This window comes from Chaetomium fimeti, assembly GCF_033439085.1.
Source record: "Chaetomium fimeti strain CBS 168.71 chromosome Unknown B0H64scaffold_5, whole genome shotgun sequence".
Taxonomy (NCBI): Eukaryota; Fungi; Ascomycota; class Sordariomycetes; order Sordariales; family Chaetomiaceae; genus Chaetomium; species Chaetomium fimeti.
In genome coordinates, this window is record NW_026944333.1 from 973,970 (window position 1) to 990,816 (window position 16,847).

Consider the following 16,847-nt stretch of genomic DNA (forward strand, 5'->3'; position numbering starts at 1 on the left):
TGGCCACGGTCACAGACGCCGAAAAATGGTGTGACTCCTGCGAGTGCTGAAAAAGAACGGAAGTGCGTGGTTGCCTCTGAAACCTCGTGAACGCCTGAGAGGGCCGGGACCCCAAGACAAACCCTACCTAGGTACCAAAAGTGCTAAGCTTCGGAGTTAACCTCTAGCTACGTCTCTATCTCCCCTCCACGGGTAGGTGCCTCGCTTTGGGGTCCCAAACCCCCTCCTTGATAGTCATACTTCAGGGTACTTGAAGTTGTTCACGCTGCGAACTTCCGTCAAGGTTTCTTGACCCCATTCGTCGACAGAGTCGTCCATCTCACCAGCTATTCGTCCAGTCCGTCTCTTCGACCTCCGTGTCACCCTCATCGTCGTAGTCACCCCCGATGCCCACGGAGTTACCGTCATCGTCTCGCACCACACGACCCAGGAGAGAGGCGACGTCTTCGGCAGTGGGTTCCATTTTCGATGAGCCGTGCTCTTTGATGGACCCGTGTCGCTGCCAGCAAGGAACGTGGGAGTATTTCCGGTGGTCGGCTACATCCATTGATCTCGTTTCCTCGGCGGCGTGGCCTCATTGTCGAAGGCCCGTTCCAAGGCAAAACCGTTCGTTTCGTCTCGATGAGGGGGGGGCCGGTAACGACTTCTGGACGTCGGAAAGTAACTTGTTTCACGCGGGACACCCGCTGTTCGTTTTCGTTACGCTCTCCAGTGCCATGTACGACTAGACGCAGCTTCGACAGAACACATGCCCCGCACCAAACGAGTTTGAGCTTTGGATAGGCCCTCGGGGAGTCACTCGATGTCTGGACTCAAAGGAATCTTTGATCAAAGTCTCGAGGACAGAAGGGGTGGAAGATGGCTTGGCGGAGACGAAGGACACTAACCAGCTCCGACTACCCACCGGGCAATGGCTCTTCCACACCGCCGCGATCAAAGTCCATACCAACGAGCCTTTCTGCTCCAAATTCGGCCCGGAGTCTACTACCAACTCTCGCTCCGACCTCGTCCAGCCTCAAGCACTTCCTCTTCCCATTCTCATCTACAGACATATCGAGGCAGCCCTCCTCGTCCGCAGCCCCTCCTCCTCCGTGCTCGAGGGAATAGTCGTGCCACCTCTTCTGCGACGTCCTCTCCCTTTCCCCAAATGCGCCTTCCCGCCGCCGAATGGCCGACGCTTGCTTGTCGATAAGCAGGCGGTACGTCCTTTTCATACCCTGGAAGAGCGTCTCGGCGGACGGCACGAAGTATGCCACGATAACCGGGGTGGCAGCCGCTCTGATGGGAGAAGAAGTCTGCGTCTCGCTCTCGCATCCGCAGTCTGCCCTCCATCCCAGGGCCGTCCATGCCCCATCCAAGCCCCGGCCTTGTTTCGGCTCCTTCGCCTGCACCAGCGCGGTGACCTTCTGCTCCAACATGTCCAGGGAAGATTCGATAGCGCTGGCACGCCGTACGCTCTCCGTCACGTCAGCATGGAATGCCTTCACGACACCGTGGAGCCGGGCCACCTCCCTGGCCGCGCGCGCCGTCGCGGCGGAGCCGTAACCGCTAGCCGTCTCGTCGCCGCTCCACCAGCTGTAAAGGTCGAAACCCGCCCATTGTTTTGCAAAGGATGCGTCTGGGGTCGCTTCCCGGTCGTGTCCCGCTTGCGCGCGCAGCTCCTGGGGCAGAAGCTCGGATACCACCGCGATAGATTCGGCTGCGGTCCTGGCTCGTGCTTGTACGCTGCGTAGGCGACGAGTCATGTTGGCAGCCGAAGGTCGTAATCTGGGGAAAGACGGGTTGGCAATCGCCAAGAGTCGTAGGGCTGTTTGGTTGTTGAAGGTATGGCTGAAATTGCCCGGACCGGTGACACCCGCCCCCTCCAATTTCAAGAAACCATACCCTGAGCTTTCATCCCTTCCATCAGTGGTGGTTTCCTCCTTCATGTGCTGGAAGCGGCTGGTATTGTATCCCGCCGAGTAGAGCTCTTGGATTGGTCGCTTAAGCCACCCACGCGAGAAGTAAGACAGGAGATCTGCCCAGTCGGAATCAAATTGATCCAGGTTCTTGTCAGCGGTATCGCATGCTTCAGCAATAGTTTCCCGTGTGTTCGTGCTACCGACCGGCGCTCTCGCATTTGCCCCCGACGTGCTCGATAAAATAAAGGAGAGCTGATCACAAAACTCTGAGATGGTTTGGTGCGGGCTCGGCAGGCTGTGGAAGGCGGCGTATACGTTGTTGCGGTCGTTAGGTGCTTCGTCCGGCATCAGGGGCTCCGTCACCTCGGCCCAAACCTCCAGAATATCCCACGCCCGGTCCCAAAGCTCAAGCGGCTGACTCTCTGTGGCTTGCGGCCAAGTGAACTGGCTGACGCTGTCGTTGTCTCTGCGAGTAAACGTGTCGGCGACTCCCAGAGTGATGCTTACAAACGACAACACGGTAGCGATGATGACCAGACGCAAGGTCTCCATACGCCGTTTCGTCACATTCTCTTTGGCGATATATGGAGAACACACCTGAATCGTGCCTGCGTCGCGGACTGCGACGTTTCCGGAGTGGTCTCGGTCATACAAAGGATACTGGCGTAGATAGCTACCATGGAACGCAGAAACACCATCGCTGCTGATGTGAAGCGAGATGGCGTCTGGGGTGAGCGACCAAGAAGAGTGGAAAACGAGCTCGACCGGCTGAGCGTGTGGCCCAGAGCTCGGCTCGCTGTTGTGACCGGCAGGGAGGCGGACGCGGAAGTGTAGGAGGCTGAATGGATCCCTGTTGAAGGGTACAGGTTCATCGGCGGTGTTGGTCTCGTTCCCGATCCAGACAAGCTGGTTGGCCGTCTCGTCGTCCCCTTCCGTTGTCAATGCTTCGTTCTTCGCGCGTTCATGAGACTGGGCGCCTTCGGGGGGCGCTCGGCGACCGTGGAATAGCACAAGCCATGAGGCGAGGCACGCCACCGTCAGGGCCTGCAGTCCCACGGCAACCATGCGCAAGAACTGTGGCGGTCCAAATTCCGGACGTTGGGACATGGCAGCTCATTCCTTTGGGTGCTGTAGCTTGGGAGTTCCTTGGAAGCGGTGATGAGCCCCGAAGGTGATTGACACGTGCATGTATTCTTAGAGTCACCACAAACTAGAGATGAAGGGCTGGAGGATGGAGCAGGCTGACTCTGGCGAGCGGTAAATCGAGACTCGAGAGGTGGGTGGGTCAAAGCTTCAGGGGGCGTATCACGGGAACGCCACCCGCACCAACTTGGGCTTCGTTTGTTTCTGCTTTGTCGCCCGGCGAGCTTGTATGCTTTGTTATGTCGCAAACGTCAAGAACTGAAGAATAAGAAAGAAACCGGGCCGCTCCAGTAAGAGAGAATTGTGGAAAAGAAAGCTGTTGGATTCGTTGTTGATGGCGTGTGTCGATACTTACAGTCCAGGACGACTCAGAGTTGCCCACTTCAGGGGCTCGGGGACACAGTTTCGCAATTCTTTGGTAGCGTTCTCTGTATTACACCAATATTTCCCAGTTTATGTATTTAAGCAGCTATGAGAGAGCCCCGCCCATTCCATTAAAGCTATCAATGGAGAAAACTATAACAAAGCCCTATATACGTAGTTTTATGTCCATGTTCGTGGTATAAACAGTCAGTCCCGAACCTAAGCCGCTGGGTTTGTAAACAAAGAAGAGTTGCTAAGTATTATATAATCGTATTAGTTCGAGTTTGGAATCGTTTAGAATGGTTTGGAAGCGAGAAACAGAGCAGTTCAAAACTACCTAGATATAGAATAGGTTAGAAACTAGGAACAGATATCTCCAAGACCTGGATCTTTTACTCACAACTATGGAATCTCAGCAAGAAACCAAAGATCAGCGAAATGGTACTGCATCCAAACCCATAGACAACGGTACTACATCCAAACCCACGGGAACCGGTACTATATTATCCCTACCCAAGCCTATGGAATGGATATGTTGCCAATGTAAGACCACCTGGAAAGGGGAGATAACTGATAAGGCTCTTCTCAACTTGCGCTGTAGAGGGCTGGCTGTAGATCACGAAGCTATAGCAAGAGATGAAGAAGCTGCGCTTGCCCGGCCTCTATTAGCGAGGTCGATAGCCCGTCTAAGTAAGGGAACGCAGCCTCCACTGCGCTGGAAAAAATGCGGCCATCATCTCTTCACCTGCAGAAGGTGTCGGGTCCCGGATCACGTATCCCAACATAGACTCGAGCTCCTAGGCTCCTTCCAAAGGTGGGGTCATGTTGATGCCTCCGTGGATTGTATATATTGCAGGAATGCAGTCCAGTCCTGGAGTGAGAGGGAGTACCCGTTCCCGGGCTTATGGGAAACATTCCGTAGTGACTCATGATCTATAGCCCACTACTATTGAATAGTGCCAACTGGGCCGAAGTAACTACTCGTCTCCTCTACTCTATTGGTTTAGGCGGTCGGGGCTCCCCTTCCTCCACCTTCGCCCCTCATCAGTCAGGTATTGATGGGTCTCAAGCCATGATTCCGTCGTTAGGTTGGGGCGTATATCTAATGTAGCTTAGCTCTATGCCCGAACAAACAAAAAGGCAAGAAATTAGAGAAGTACCCATCAAGAACATGCACAAACACTCAACTAACTAGGTACCTACTTAGAGGCACCGCTTTGCTGCACCAAGTCCATTCACACACACAAGGCCGAGTACATCGAGCCAAATTAAAACGTTAAACTGGGTTCCCTGTCCACGTGAATTTACAAATAAGTAGGTAGGTTTCCCAGTTTTCCGTTGCTTCCACCCATGCAGTTTATGGGTTTACAAGGCTCAGGGGCTCAGGGGCGTGCGAGCCATGGCTCTCATTGTGCTTCAAGTATAAACGGTGATGCTAGCCTGTAAATCCACTATAAAAGGAGACAATGCAATGAAGGGGTGGTATTTAGCATGCTTTAAACGGCTGCCAGTATCAATGGCCATCACCTCTTTGTAAACCGCTAGTTCCTAGAATATCAGTTGATACCTTCTGAGGAACAAAGAACAACCTATGGAAAGGTAAAACGATTGTTATATATAAACCTGTAAGCCAGGGCCCTTAAGCATGCTCTGTCGTTTAGAAATAGATTTCTAGAAGTTTTTGCCGACATACCTACAAGGTACATTTCGAAACCATGGCAACAAACCAGAAAACTATGGCAACAGGGCACGAAGCCATGCCGACAGACGACAAACCTCTGGCAATGAACAGGGTGCCTTTTGCTTGGATATGTTGCCAATGTGGATTCTTTTCGGACGCAAGCCTACCTAACAAAGCTCTTCCCATCTGGCGCTGCGAAGGCATGGTCACAGACCACGAAGTCTTGGTCGGAGACCACGAACCCATGGCAAAAGACAAAGAACTTAACCGGTCTGCAGGGCAGTTGAAGACTGGGCTAAGGGCGAAGGTGAAGCGCTTTCTAGGCAGGCAAGAACCACAACCTCAGCAGCCTACTAGTACCCAGAGAGAATGCGGCCATAGTTTCTTCAACTGCAGAAACTGCGAGATCATGGACCACATATCTATGCACAGGCTGATGGATGTAGGTTCCGAGAATTTATGGGGAGTTTCCCCCCGCAGTGAATGCGGGCTGTGCAGGGGGAATGTACCCATGTACCAGCGATGGCGTGAAGAATATGATCAGCAGTAGTTGAGGAATTAAATACCTCCTTAACGGTGTTGATAGAATGGAAGTGGGGGTTAGAGATGGAAAGGGTGGTAAAATGAATGCGAAGGGCGAAAAGAAAATATAAACGAAGGTAGAAGATAGAAAGATAGATGAAGGGTAGGTACTGGATTCGTTTTGGTGCAACCCGGAGAGAATATCTCGGTACAGCGAAATCCGCTGTTGCGAGTTGCTGGCGGTCAGATGTCCTTTTTGATGGAGGGTTAAGGTTCAGGTTGTAGCTAGCTGTGTTTCGTTCGGCGGAATCTCAATGACACACACACCCCTAGGTGAAAGTATGCAAAAGCCCCTAGGGCTTGAATCAGGAGCAAAACAACCTAGCAAGCGAAGCATGAGTCCGTCGTGAGACGCGAGGGCATAAAGTGTGCGAAACTGGTGTATGGAGGCAGTGATGACTGCGTTGCTCGAGTCCACCAACCTGGAACCTACCAGTTACCTGCAGAATCTCGCACACCCTTGTAAATCTCAACTATTACCACTTTTACAGCTGGGAGAATTGAGAGTGTACGTGCCACGAGGAGCCTATGGGGAACGCAAACGATCGCGACGTATAGTACCAACTGTGGCATCCAGTCCATCGGAAGATGTCTGGAGGGAACATGAATTCTCCGGCAAATGAACATTTCTTCGTCAACCACACGCAAAGTCTGGCACACACAGGAAACCTCCCCAATTCGCTCGCATCTCTGATTTGCAGCCCCTCGCTTTGATCCGGATGTGTGAATTGGGTGTGACGACGAACTCTCGGTACCACAGACCCGAAGATTCTTTGCCCTAATTAATCTATCGAATAAGATGTGATAAATACAAATTGTAGCCCACAGGTACCTACATAATAACCAAGGAACAATGCGCAAGTTGCCTAGGTATCTACCCAAGGCACGCTCAAATCGACTGCGGATTCCAAAAGATATTCCTCGGATCGTACACGGCCTTGACACGCCGCAACCTCTCCAGCACCTCATCCCCATAATACAGCGCGTGGGCCTCTTCCCGCGTCAGGCTGGTGTCGAGCAGGTTGGGGTAGGCGCCCGTGGGGACGTCGAGTGTCTCAACAATGGCGTCGCGCAGGCCGTTCAGGAAGGCGACGCCCTCGTCGGGGAAGGGCACGTCGGGGGCGGCCTGGGCGCGGTTGTGGGCGGTCCAGAAGACGTCGCGGTGCGGGAAGGCGGCGAAGCTCGCGTTCTTGGCCGCGAGGCCGATCTGCCCGTCGGCGCCGCCCCACAGCTCCATGCTGGACTCGAACCCGACGGGCGGCGCCGGCCCGTCCAGCATGTAGGAGAAGTAGCTCGTCGCGGCCGCCTCGGTCAGGCCCGGGGAGTCGATCGTCGCGCTGTTGCCGAAGAAGTCGAGCGACTCGGGCGCGCCGTCCAGCGTGCCGTCCGGGCTCTGCCGCGCGAGCGAGTCAATCCAGTTGTGCGACTGCACGTCGCGTGCCGTGGGCGCGTCCGGCACCCGCCGCAGAAGCTCCGGCTCGATGTGGGAGCTGAACTCGGCGAGGCTGCCCATGAAGATGCCCGCCACCACGAGGCTCTTGCTCACGGTCCCGGAGGCTGGGTCCGGGTTGACGGTGGTCTGCACCAAGAGGGACAGGCGGCGGTCGACGGCGGTCGAGTTGCTCATGTAGCCTTGGATGCCCATGAGCGCGCTCACGGATTTCGGGACGCTTTCGAGGATGGTCTGGAACTCGTATATGAAGGTGAGGACTTCCTGGGGGGCAGCCTGGGTTTTCAGCGAGATGCTAATGGCAATGCCGATGCTGTCGGCAGCTCCTCGCATGGCCTGTTGACAGGTGAAGGGTACGAGTCAGCATCCTGCTCGACGGGAAAGCCGCGCATAAAACACGGCCCAAGAAAGGCATCGGTCACTCACCCAGTAGAGATCTGGATTCACGTCTGGACTTGCCCGGGTCACGGTGCCGTTTGCTAACACGACCTGCATCGCGACGATGTGGTCGAGGGTAAGCCCCCAGGCTCGTGAGGTGAATCCCCAGCCGCCGTGGGTGGAGTGTCCACCAATTCCCACTGACGGGCATATCCCGTGAGAGATGGCTCTGTTTCCTTGCTCGTATATGGCTGTAGCCATGGGTCCCAAGCGAACGCCACCGCCGACTATGGCGATGTTGGTCCCGTTGCCGGATAGGACGGTCTCGTTGAAGTTGCGGAGATCGATCATCACCTGGCCGTCGATGCCACCGGAACTGTATGACCCATACGAGTCTGTCCATACTTGACGTTAGAGGTTGACACACGTGAAGGGGGGCGGAGGGGAGGCGAGCAACGTACGCCCACCGGACTTGGCCTGGACCTTGACCCCACTCCGGCCAGCACAGACGACGGCAGCCGAAACGTGCCTGGAATTGTCAGGCACCACAATGGCAGCTGGTGTGACCGGGAGACGGAGGTTATGCGTCCTGCTGTAGTCTTCCCAGTCGGAGTCACACCGAACTTTGAAGGGAACGCTCCTGGCAATCAAGCACCGCTCCAGGGCTCGGTTGGAGCAGATGCAGGTGCCGTTCGTCTTCTTGGCCGAGGCATTCAAGCCAAGGGCAAGCGTCGCAACAAGATAGAACAGTGATATTTGCATGATGATGGTGGGGAGGACGGGAAGGGTTTGGTAAAGCTAGGATAGGAAAGGTGGTCCAGTTGAGAATCCTGCTACGTACGGGAGACATACTTGATATTTTATACTCGATGATCATGGTAGCAGATGCGACACAGAGAACCAAACGCACAAATGCAACGCCTGGCCCTTGCATGGGATGCTCGTTCCTTGCATAGGAATCCAGTTGCTTAACGGCTTCTCCGCTAGCAGCCATTCTGAGCACATCATGATGGAGAGTCGGCTACGCGGGCTGATGTGGCTGACCCAGGGCCGTATAGGTGAAGTATCACAGCCACCGAAAAGGGGCAAATCGGAGGAGAATTGGCTGGAGGGGTGGGCTGTACCACGCGACAGAGCACAAGTGCCATCAGAGAGCGAGAAAATGCGAGCGTATGGGTGTTGACGAAGGTCGCCGAGCGACCATGAGTCCGCTGACAACGCAACGCCTCCGCCCAAGAATAGAAGGAAAGAGGAGGCAGTGATCCGACGGAGCTCGAAGTCGACAGCGGGAGGGGTCTGGTCGGTTCCATAGGTAATCGAATCTGCGCAAGGCGACATGCATCCTTGTCCTCCAGGGTGCCCCCATGTCCACTAATACTTGTTGCAACGTGCAACCGATCCATTCAACACCTTCTACCAGACTTACGAAGACGACCCCCGATGGCGCAATCTATTCAGCCGAGCCTCAGAATTGCTGACACGAAGGAATCAATGACCTCCCATATTGAATTCCGGAAGCTGTACCCGGGCATTACCACTGGGTAAAGTTATGGTCAGAGAGGAGGTACTTTCGGTACGAAGGACTGGTATGTATGTACCTCGGTTCGTGTGTACTTACCATCTGGCGGGGCCTGTCCGTAGCAACTCGGAAAGGGTAAGGTAGTATGTAAGTAATGGATACCCGATTTCGGGCATTGGGGCGTTCTGCATTGTTCGGACCGGCCGACTCCCTTCTCTTCCGAGTCCTCATTGGTATATGAGATATCTTGTGGGTGTGGAGAGCCACCAATGAGCACCGCCCCCCTCACTCGGGAAGACACAAGTCCGCTGCGGGTAAGCACGCGCGCGTGTGCGCAGGGGGCGCCATCGTTACCGACTGAGCGGCGAGCGCTCACATGATGAGAGGTTGTTCCAGCACACGAGCGCACCCGAAGTACGCAAATTCTGTTGTTGAGTCTCTCAATGTGTTCAACATAACGAGGGAAATATACGCATAAATTGTATATAGGTATTTCGGGTACGTATATCCCCGTGCAGACCACCAACCCTAAACATTGTCCACTCCATCGCCGCTCTAGCTCCGTCTGCTGCGACGGTTCTTCATTTCATGCACCGCGGCAACAGACAAACCGACGGGAGGAGCCTGCCAAGCAGTCTACGCCACGCCGCCGAGAGACTGCAGCCCATGACCAACAGACTCAACAAGGGCCGGGCATCGTGGTGTATGCGTGAGAAAATCGAATCGCCGAGGAGAGCACCCACCTTGTTCTTGTCCAACCCTCGGACTCTTGTTTCGCTCAGCCGCCAAGGCTGACTGCCCCCCCATCGCCTGATGGACGGACTTCTCCCCGACGCAGCCTCTTCCCATCTCGGCGAGATGCGCATAGCGCCACTTCTGTGTGTTGCTATCCATAGGTTGGTGCTTGTATGTAAGGTACGTTTGATTCGAGCAATAAACATTGAGTTCTTTGCTGCTGCAGGTCACTCTTGGGGGGATTTGTGGCTGCATATTCCCCAGCACATCTCGCAAGCGTTGCCAGTCACTATCCGTGCAGAGAACGCCGTAGGGATGAGGTGCCTCCAACCGCAGTCTGTGGCTCGAGGAGTATGCCATGGTGGCCGTCGGACCATCGCTTAAAGACGCCACGGACCTTGTGCGGCCTTGTCAGCTTTGCTAGCCGCCTTTGTGTGACAACCTGCAAGTATTGGCCCCCAAAGGGGACAAGATGTTGCTCTTGAACCAGATGGTGGCCTGGTTGACACCAGAGGATCGGACGCCGCAAGACCGCAGAATAGAGTCACCATGGCCAACCAGCAAAAGGGAAACATGGATTCAACACCCCCACCGGGGCATGACGGTGATGCATGTCGACGTTTTCAAAGGGGAATATTGGAAGAAGCGCGCGCTGCAGCATGCTTCTTTTGGCCGTGTCTTCGAGACGGCCCGGCTGAGCACGAGCAAAGAGACGCTCATCCAAGAAGTTGCCCCAGGATGGTCCGACTCGATGCTACTGGCCCGGGGCTTCGAAGATTCTCCCGGTTCTCGTCGGAGACCTTTTCCCCATTTTGTTTGCCGCCAACTTTCGATATTACCCCGACTGCAGGGTGTAAGGGTGCATACCAGATTTAGGGTGAACAGCAGTTCTGCCCTAGGGTTAGCTAGCTGGCTCGGTACCCAAACCACAGAAATACACGAGCATGGTTGCATATGATATGTTTGGCTATAGTTCAAGTCGGAAGCCCACAGACACTAGTGGAACGCCGCTGTGTTAAGATCCTTGGTAGAGAGCATGAACCGTACGTACAGAGTCTCTCGTAAGTGCACGGAAAGGGCTGTGAAAGACAGAACATAAAAAACGATAGGAGCCCAGATCAACGATCTGTTTGCCAATGCAGTCGTGTCGAATCATGTTGAAAGCTGCACGGTGTTTCGGGACCGAGCGGAACAAGCCATTGATCTGGCCGATCCGCTCAAGAGGTTAACTCTTGCACGTTGGTTCCGGAGATTGCTTAAGGCGGCAATCCATCTTCGAGAGACGGTGTCAACGTGCGTGTTCATGTTGGGAGCTGCCTGTGCCTTTCTTAATGGCCTTTAACGTCGAAAAGTGGTTTACTCGGCGTGACATTCTACGTTGTATTCCCAATCGCCGAACCCAATTCCATAGCTACTTAGCGGTGCAAGGCGGGTATCCACGAGCCGGGATATATTCGCTCACAGCAACGAGCCCTCTGTCTTCGGCTCACGATCTTGAGCGGCTTATTTGTTGAATCCGTTCCTTCCTCTGAGCCAGAGGGTAACCGCTCTCGAGGGCAAGAGCGGTTGTCTATCGGCTCGAGGGAAGGAGCGGGCTGTGGATCGAGCCGATTAGGGGCTCTAAGCCGGCAACGTACCGTTAGCCTCCGGCTTACTCGCCTGGGGCTGCTCTTTTTGCTCAAGCGGGGATAAATTCGCTCAAGACGTAAGCCGTCAATGGTTTTTCAGTCTCGGCATGGGGCGGTAAGGTATGTAGGCTGCAGGCTGTCCTGCCCCCCTGAGCTCTGCCACCACAACCACCCTCTTCCAGAACAAAGTAGCCCCTTGGAGCGCCGGAGCTGTCAAACAGAGTGATTACCCCCTCCCGTACAGGATCAAGTCCTGTCCCATTTCCTTGGACGCTAGGCATGCTGTTAGTACCCAAGTGTGATTCGGACGTTCAACGTTGACCTCAAAGGGTTGAGGATCCCAAAAACAGCAGCCGGAGCATGCCCAGCGCTGCATTTGGTGCAGGCTAATATGGGAAGGTCGACAGAAGATATTGCCAAGTAATATCCAAGCGCATGGGCAACGTCTGTAATTGGGTGATCGACGTCAGGGTGAGATATTTATAGATAGAACACCCGACCACCCGGGTTGGCCGTTATAGTGGGAGAAGACCATGATTATTTGAACACCGTATGTCATTTCTCAAGCCCGTTGGCTCTCTTCCCCCTTTCTCCCACGAAGCCCAGCTCTGCTTACTCATACCGGAGTGAGCTCTCCCCCGTCCGCCCAACATGCGCCGCACCACAATTCTCTCCGTGGCGGCGTTCCTCCTCGACATCCGAGTCTCTGCTGCGACCCCCGTCGACTCCCCGCCTTCCGAGGTCGGCCAGCCCTGCGGTCAAACACTCGGCGACTGCGCCGGGAACCTGACTTGCATCCCGCTCTCGACCGACTGCACCCGATGGGTGAACAGCTCGAACGAGGGATGCCCGGGCACCTGCCAGGAAATCGACATTTCCAAGCAGCAAATCTACACGCTGTGCGGAGGCTGGTCGTTGATCGATGACTGCAACGAGCGCATCGAGAGCTGCATCGCCGATCCGAGAACGGCCGACTCGTGCGGGCCTTCGTGCGACGGGTCTGGCATCTGCTGGCCGTTTGCCGAGATATGCGGCGGGGAGGAAAAGCTGGAGTGTCCCAAGGGCAAAGCGTGTTTCAATGACCTGATCTGTCTTCCGTTGCGGTTTGGATCGGATTACTACGAAAAGACATCATTGGAGGAGGTGACTCGGACGGATCAGGACGGTTGGCAGGGGGATAAGTGACAACAAACTCAATTCAGGGGTTGGAAGAACAGGATGACAAATGGCCGGGGCATCCCGAAAAGGGGCAATGCGCTCTGCCAACTGTATCTCGCCGCCCGACCGATAGTCTTCCAGACTCCATCTTGCCCCCGCTGAGTCCAATGTTTGCTTTTCGCTTGCACATTTTTCTCGGCTGCGACGGCGTTGGTTGTGTGGTTTTTGGGCGCCCCGGCGCTAATTAAAATTAACAAAAGGAACTATTTGTTCGGGTGGGAACGCGGACCAGGCAGCTCCAGGCACGACAGGCAGCCATGAGGGCTCGAACGCGGCCCACGAGTTGCACGATCCCAACTCGCGTTAGCGATGCCGCAAACACAAGGCCCGGGCAGGAACCCAATCTGGATTCTTCAACCATACCAGGGACCGGGGAAGAGATTTGAAAAGGTGAGAGGGACTGACCTCGACGATATAAGATGATGCAACGCGACGCGCAATTCCCAGACTTCTCTTTTTTCTCCAGCCTTTCGTTCAATTTCAACTTCTTTGTTTGATCGGGGTGTTCCCTCATCGGACGCGCGTACATTCAAGTCTGAATCGGTTTGTTCAGGAGTTTATACCCATCTCTGCTTTTCATAAGTACCTGGCCACGAAGTTGGTTTCCAATTCACTCTCATTCATTCAACTCCACAACGACAATCTCTTGATTCCCTTCAACCAACCTACGCAGAGGAGACTCGGAGAACACAACCTTTACCAACCCCTACCAACAATAACAAGACGACGACCACCACCACCACCAAAAAGAACCAACCAACAACAACAAAAATGACCACCACCAAACCCCCTCCCCCCACACCAACCCCAGCCCCAGCCTCAACACCACCTCCCCCAACAACTCCAAGCCCCACCCCAACCCCCACCCCCACCACGCTCACAACCACCACACTCCTCCCCCGCCAACTAACCGCCCTCGCCCTCACCGCCCTGCTCTACACCGCCGCGACCCCCTTCACGCCCCTCACCTGGCTGACCGGCCCCATGCACCTGTCCGGCACGCTCTTCCTGGACCGCCTCGCCGCCGGCCTAGTCCTCTTCAGCGCCTTCTACTTCCAGTGGGCGATCGCCTCGCTGCGCGGGCCGGCGGCGGGGGTGGTGGTTTCGTTGCCGGTGGGGGGGTTACTTGGTGGTGCTGGTGGGGGTGGGGTGAGGTTGCGGGAGGGGAGGTTGGAGCGTGATTTTGGTGAGGGAGGGGGGGTGGGGAGTGAGGTGGTGGTGGGGGTGTGGCGGACGGGGGATTATTGGCGGTTTGCGGGGGTGCAGGCTGTGGTGTTGGGGGTTGCTGAGTTTGGGGGGAGCGAGACGATGCGGAGGTTGTTGATGGTGGGCGTGGTGCTGGTTCTGTGGGTTGTGGGGTGGGCGGCGACGCCGGCGAGGGTGAAGAGGTGGGCGTGGGAGCATGTGAAGGTGTATTTGTTTGTGTTGGTGCTGGATGAGTTGCGGAATGTTGGGTATGGTGCGCTGCAGGGTGTGGCGAGCGGGGGTCAGAGGAGGAGGCGCGGGCGGTGGTGAGGGTGTGGGAGTTGGTAGTTAGGGGAGTATTGTGTCTGGCCCCTGGGTTTTGGATCGGGCATTCTTGGTAAGGGTATTTAGGGAGGTCTCGAGAGCTGGATGGAAGTAGGAGCTTTCTCACCGGCGAGAACTTGGAAGTAATGAACTTGAGTGAGCAACGGTTGTGTGGATACTGCTAAATTGATGCATTGTGGGTTGACTGAGCCCGAGTATGCTGGGATAGAAAGCCATCGACACAACACAAATGAAGACCGGCTGCCCCGGCCAAAACATCTTGAAGGGACAAGTGGATGTTGGCCTGCTGATGTTTGGCCTACGAAGTCTTGCAGGAGATGTGCTGAGAGGTAGAGTCTTCGCGCGACAGGTAACATTGTGGTTAACAGGGGCCCAGGAACGGTCATTGCAAAGAAACCCACCCATTGAGCCTTTGCCGTATCGACATGCATTTGTCTCTCTTTGGTGTGTCAATGCATGACCTGCCTCCTACTTTGACCCTTTTCACTGGCAAGGAGCACAGCTTTCGGCCCTCCTTCCCCGCCTCGCCGCTCCCGTTGGGCATTCGAGCACTCATTATCAAAATCAGAGAATGGATTAGCCTGTACAGATTACTCCAACCTGCCCTGCGATTCGTGCGGATCCATTGGGGACGTCGTTGGAGGATTAAGCTCCGTCGTGCCGGACAAATACCGGCAACGAATCCCGGCCTCCGACATGCGCTCCAGTCCCATCCCTCGGTGCGAGATGCACTACAACTTCAAAACCAGGTCGCGAATGCGGAGGCGGGACCAGAGCGTTTTCTTCATGCGGAGAGCCGGACCGGGGGGCTCTCGCCTCGGTTGGGGAGAGATCGACACTGACCCACGGAGCCTAAAAAGGAAATATCTCGCCCTATATGTAAGTGGGCGAGCCAGCTATTACCTTCAGCTTTCGGTTGTGTCCAGTCTTCAGGTCTCCTCAGTCGCCTGTCGACCTCTTAACGCCATCTAAAAGTCACACAATGTTGTCTAACAACTTGGCCGCCCTCGTCGGGACCGTCCTTGGCGCGGTGCCCATTGTTCTGGCCGACAATCCCATTATCCAAACCCTGTACTCAACGGACCCGGCGCCGTACGTCTGGAATGACACGGTATGGCTTTTCACGGGCCACGATGAGCCCAACTCGGACTGGTTTACCATGAAGGACTGGCGGCTGTTCTCGTCGACCGACATGGTCAACTGGCGCGATTGGGGCAAGATGATGGGTGTCGAAACGTTCAGCTGGGCGAGCGCCGATGCCTGGGCCGGCCAGGTAGTCGAACGCAACGGGAAGTTTTACTACTATGTGCCCATTACGCGCAAAGGCTCATCGATGGGCATCGGGGTTGGCGTTAGCGACACCATCACGGGTCCGTACAAGGACGCCATCGGCGAGCCGCTGGTTGCCAACGGCGCCATTGACCCGACGGTGCTCATCGACGACGACGGCCAGGCCTACCTCTATTGGGGTAACCCCAACCTGTACTACGTCAAGCTCAACGAGGACATGATCTCCTACAGCGGCGACATCAACAACGTGGACCTATCCTCGTTCGAGGGCCACTTCGAAGAGGGCCCGTGGCTGTACAAGCGCGACAGCACCTACTACCTCGCCTACGCCGGCCACTGCTGCGCCGAAGACCTCCGCTACTCCACGGCGCCAGGACCAACAGGGCCCTGGACCTACCGCGGCCAGCTGATGCCGACCGAAGGATCATCCTTCACCAACCACCCGGGCATCATCGACTACAAGGGCGGGTCGTACCTCTTCTACCACAACGGCGCGCTGCCGGGCGGCGGCGGCTTCACGCGGTCCGTGGCGGTGGAGCAGTTCGAGTACGGCAGCGACGGCAGCATCCCGACGCTCAGCATGACGGACGAGGGCGCGCCGCAGCTCGCGCCGCTCGACCCCTACGCCCGCGTCGAAGCCGAGACCATCGCCTTCTCCAGCGGCCTGTCCACCGAGCCGAGCAGCGACGACGGCGGCGGCATCCACGTCACGGGCATCGGCAACGGCGACTACATCAAGGTCAAGGGCGTCAGGTTCGGGGAGGCTGGCGCGGCCTCGGTCAGCCTGCGTGTTGCGGCCGCCGCTGGCGGCGCCAAGATCGAACTGCGATTGGGGAGCCAGACGGGTACGGTGATCGCCAGTTGTGCCGTCGATGCCACCGGTGGTGCCGACGTGTGGAAGACTATCTCGTGTCCCCTCTCGGGTAGCGCGACGGGGCAGCAGGACCTGTTTTTCAGCTTTGTGGGCGGCGGGGACCAGAATTTGTTCAACTTTAACTGGTGGCAGTTTGAAAAGAAGTGAACGCGGCCGTGGTTGGAACCCCAAGTGCCAGAAGCATCGGGATTGTGGTGCAGGGATCTGGGGGCATGGAAGGACGGGCCATGTATCGAGGCCATTCAACCAGTATGAGTACATCTAACAATATGGTAGCCCGAGTCCCAGTAAGCTGTAGCTGCCTCCCGGGCCGTATCTTATACATTGTACCTAGGTGGTACCTACCTCTCTACCTACCACCTAACTAGGTACCTATGTATCCGTCCATGTATCCGCATGGTGTTGCCGGTACTGAAGGTTGGTGGTCGTGGGTACATACAGAGAGCGATTATTGGAGTGATGTGTGGCCGAATCAGGAGCCACCCAGTGTTTTGTTGGTCGCTTAGCACGAGTTGTTTGGTTGTTTGTCATGTTGCTTTAGTCGTGCCGTGGCGG

General features: G+C 55.8%; 5 protein-coding genes across 5 annotated transcripts; 3 read left to right on the forward strand and 2 right to left on the reverse strand.

The window, feature by feature from the left end:
• Positions 1-319: 319 nt before the first annotated feature.
• On the reverse strand, positions 320-3,008 carry B0H64DRAFT_374922 (uncharacterized protein; the record flags this gene model as incomplete). The annotated part of the gene is made up of 2 exons (XM_062802381.1): positions 320-573; positions 905-3,008. The coding sequence occupies 2 exons, from the start codon at positions 3,006-3,008 to the stop codon at positions 320-322; spliced, it is 2,358 nt and encodes a 785-aa protein (XP_062657606.1).
• Positions 3,009-6,319: 3,311 nt separating this feature from the next.
• B0H64DRAFT_343237 (uncharacterized protein) lies at positions 6,320-8,738 on the reverse strand. The gene is made up of 3 exons (XM_062801275.1): positions 7,960-8,738; positions 7,547-7,893; positions 6,320-7,456 (listed from the first exon to the last, which is right to left on the reverse strand). The coding sequence occupies exons 1-3, from the start codon at positions 8,258-8,260 to the stop codon at positions 6,560-6,562; spliced, it is 1,545 nt and encodes a 514-aa protein (XP_062657607.1). The 5' UTR covers positions 8,261-8,738; the 3' UTR covers positions 6,320-6,559.
• A 3,185-nt stretch (positions 8,739-11,923) lies between these two features.
• On the forward strand, positions 11,924-12,707 carry B0H64DRAFT_399694 (uncharacterized protein). The gene has a single exon (XM_062804023.1). It carries the CDS (start codon positions 12,032-12,034, stop codon positions 12,563-12,565), a length of 534 nt encoding a protein of 177 aa, XP_062657608.1. The 5' UTR covers positions 11,924-12,031; the 3' UTR covers positions 12,566-12,707.
• A 662-nt stretch (positions 12,708-13,369) lies between these two features.
• Positions 13,370-14,113, forward strand: B0H64DRAFT_324988 (uncharacterized protein; the record flags this gene model as incomplete). The annotated part of the gene is made up of 1 exon (XM_062800676.1): positions 13,370-14,113. The coding sequence occupies one exon, from the start codon at positions 13,370-13,372 to the stop codon at positions 14,111-14,113; it is 744 nt and encodes a 247-aa protein (XP_062657609.1).
• A 997-nt stretch (positions 14,114-15,110) lies between these two features.
• On the forward strand, positions 15,111-16,439 carry B0H64DRAFT_418102 (glycosyl hydrolase; the record flags this gene model as incomplete). Its single annotated transcript, XM_062805294.1, has 1 exon — positions 15,111-16,439. The coding sequence occupies one exon, from the start codon at positions 15,111-15,113 to the stop codon at positions 16,437-16,439; it is 1,329 nt and encodes a 442-aa protein (XP_062657610.1).
• Between the last annotated feature and the right edge of the window lie 408 nt (positions 16,440-16,847).

What these genes read in the sequence shown, in the direction of transcription:
- B0H64DRAFT_399694 (XM_062804023.1), top strand. Translation starts at nt 12,032, where the DNA reads ATGCGCCGCACCACAATTCTCTCCGTGGCGGCGTTCCTCCTCGACATC.
- B0H64DRAFT_343237 (XM_062801275.1), bottom strand. Translation starts at nt 8,260, where the DNA reads ATGCAAATATCACTGTTCTATCTTGTTGCGACGCTTGCCCTTGGCTTG. An exon ending in CCAGGCCAAGTCCGGTGGGC is followed by an intron (nt 7,894 to 7,959) that starts GTACGTTGCTCG and finishes AAGTATGGACAG; the next exon opens with ACTCGTATGGGTCATACAGT. An exon ending in TGAATCCAGATCTCTACTGG is followed by an intron (nt 7,457 to 7,546) that starts GTGAGTGACCGA and finishes ACCTGTCAACAG; the next exon opens with GCCATGCGAGGAGCTGCCGA.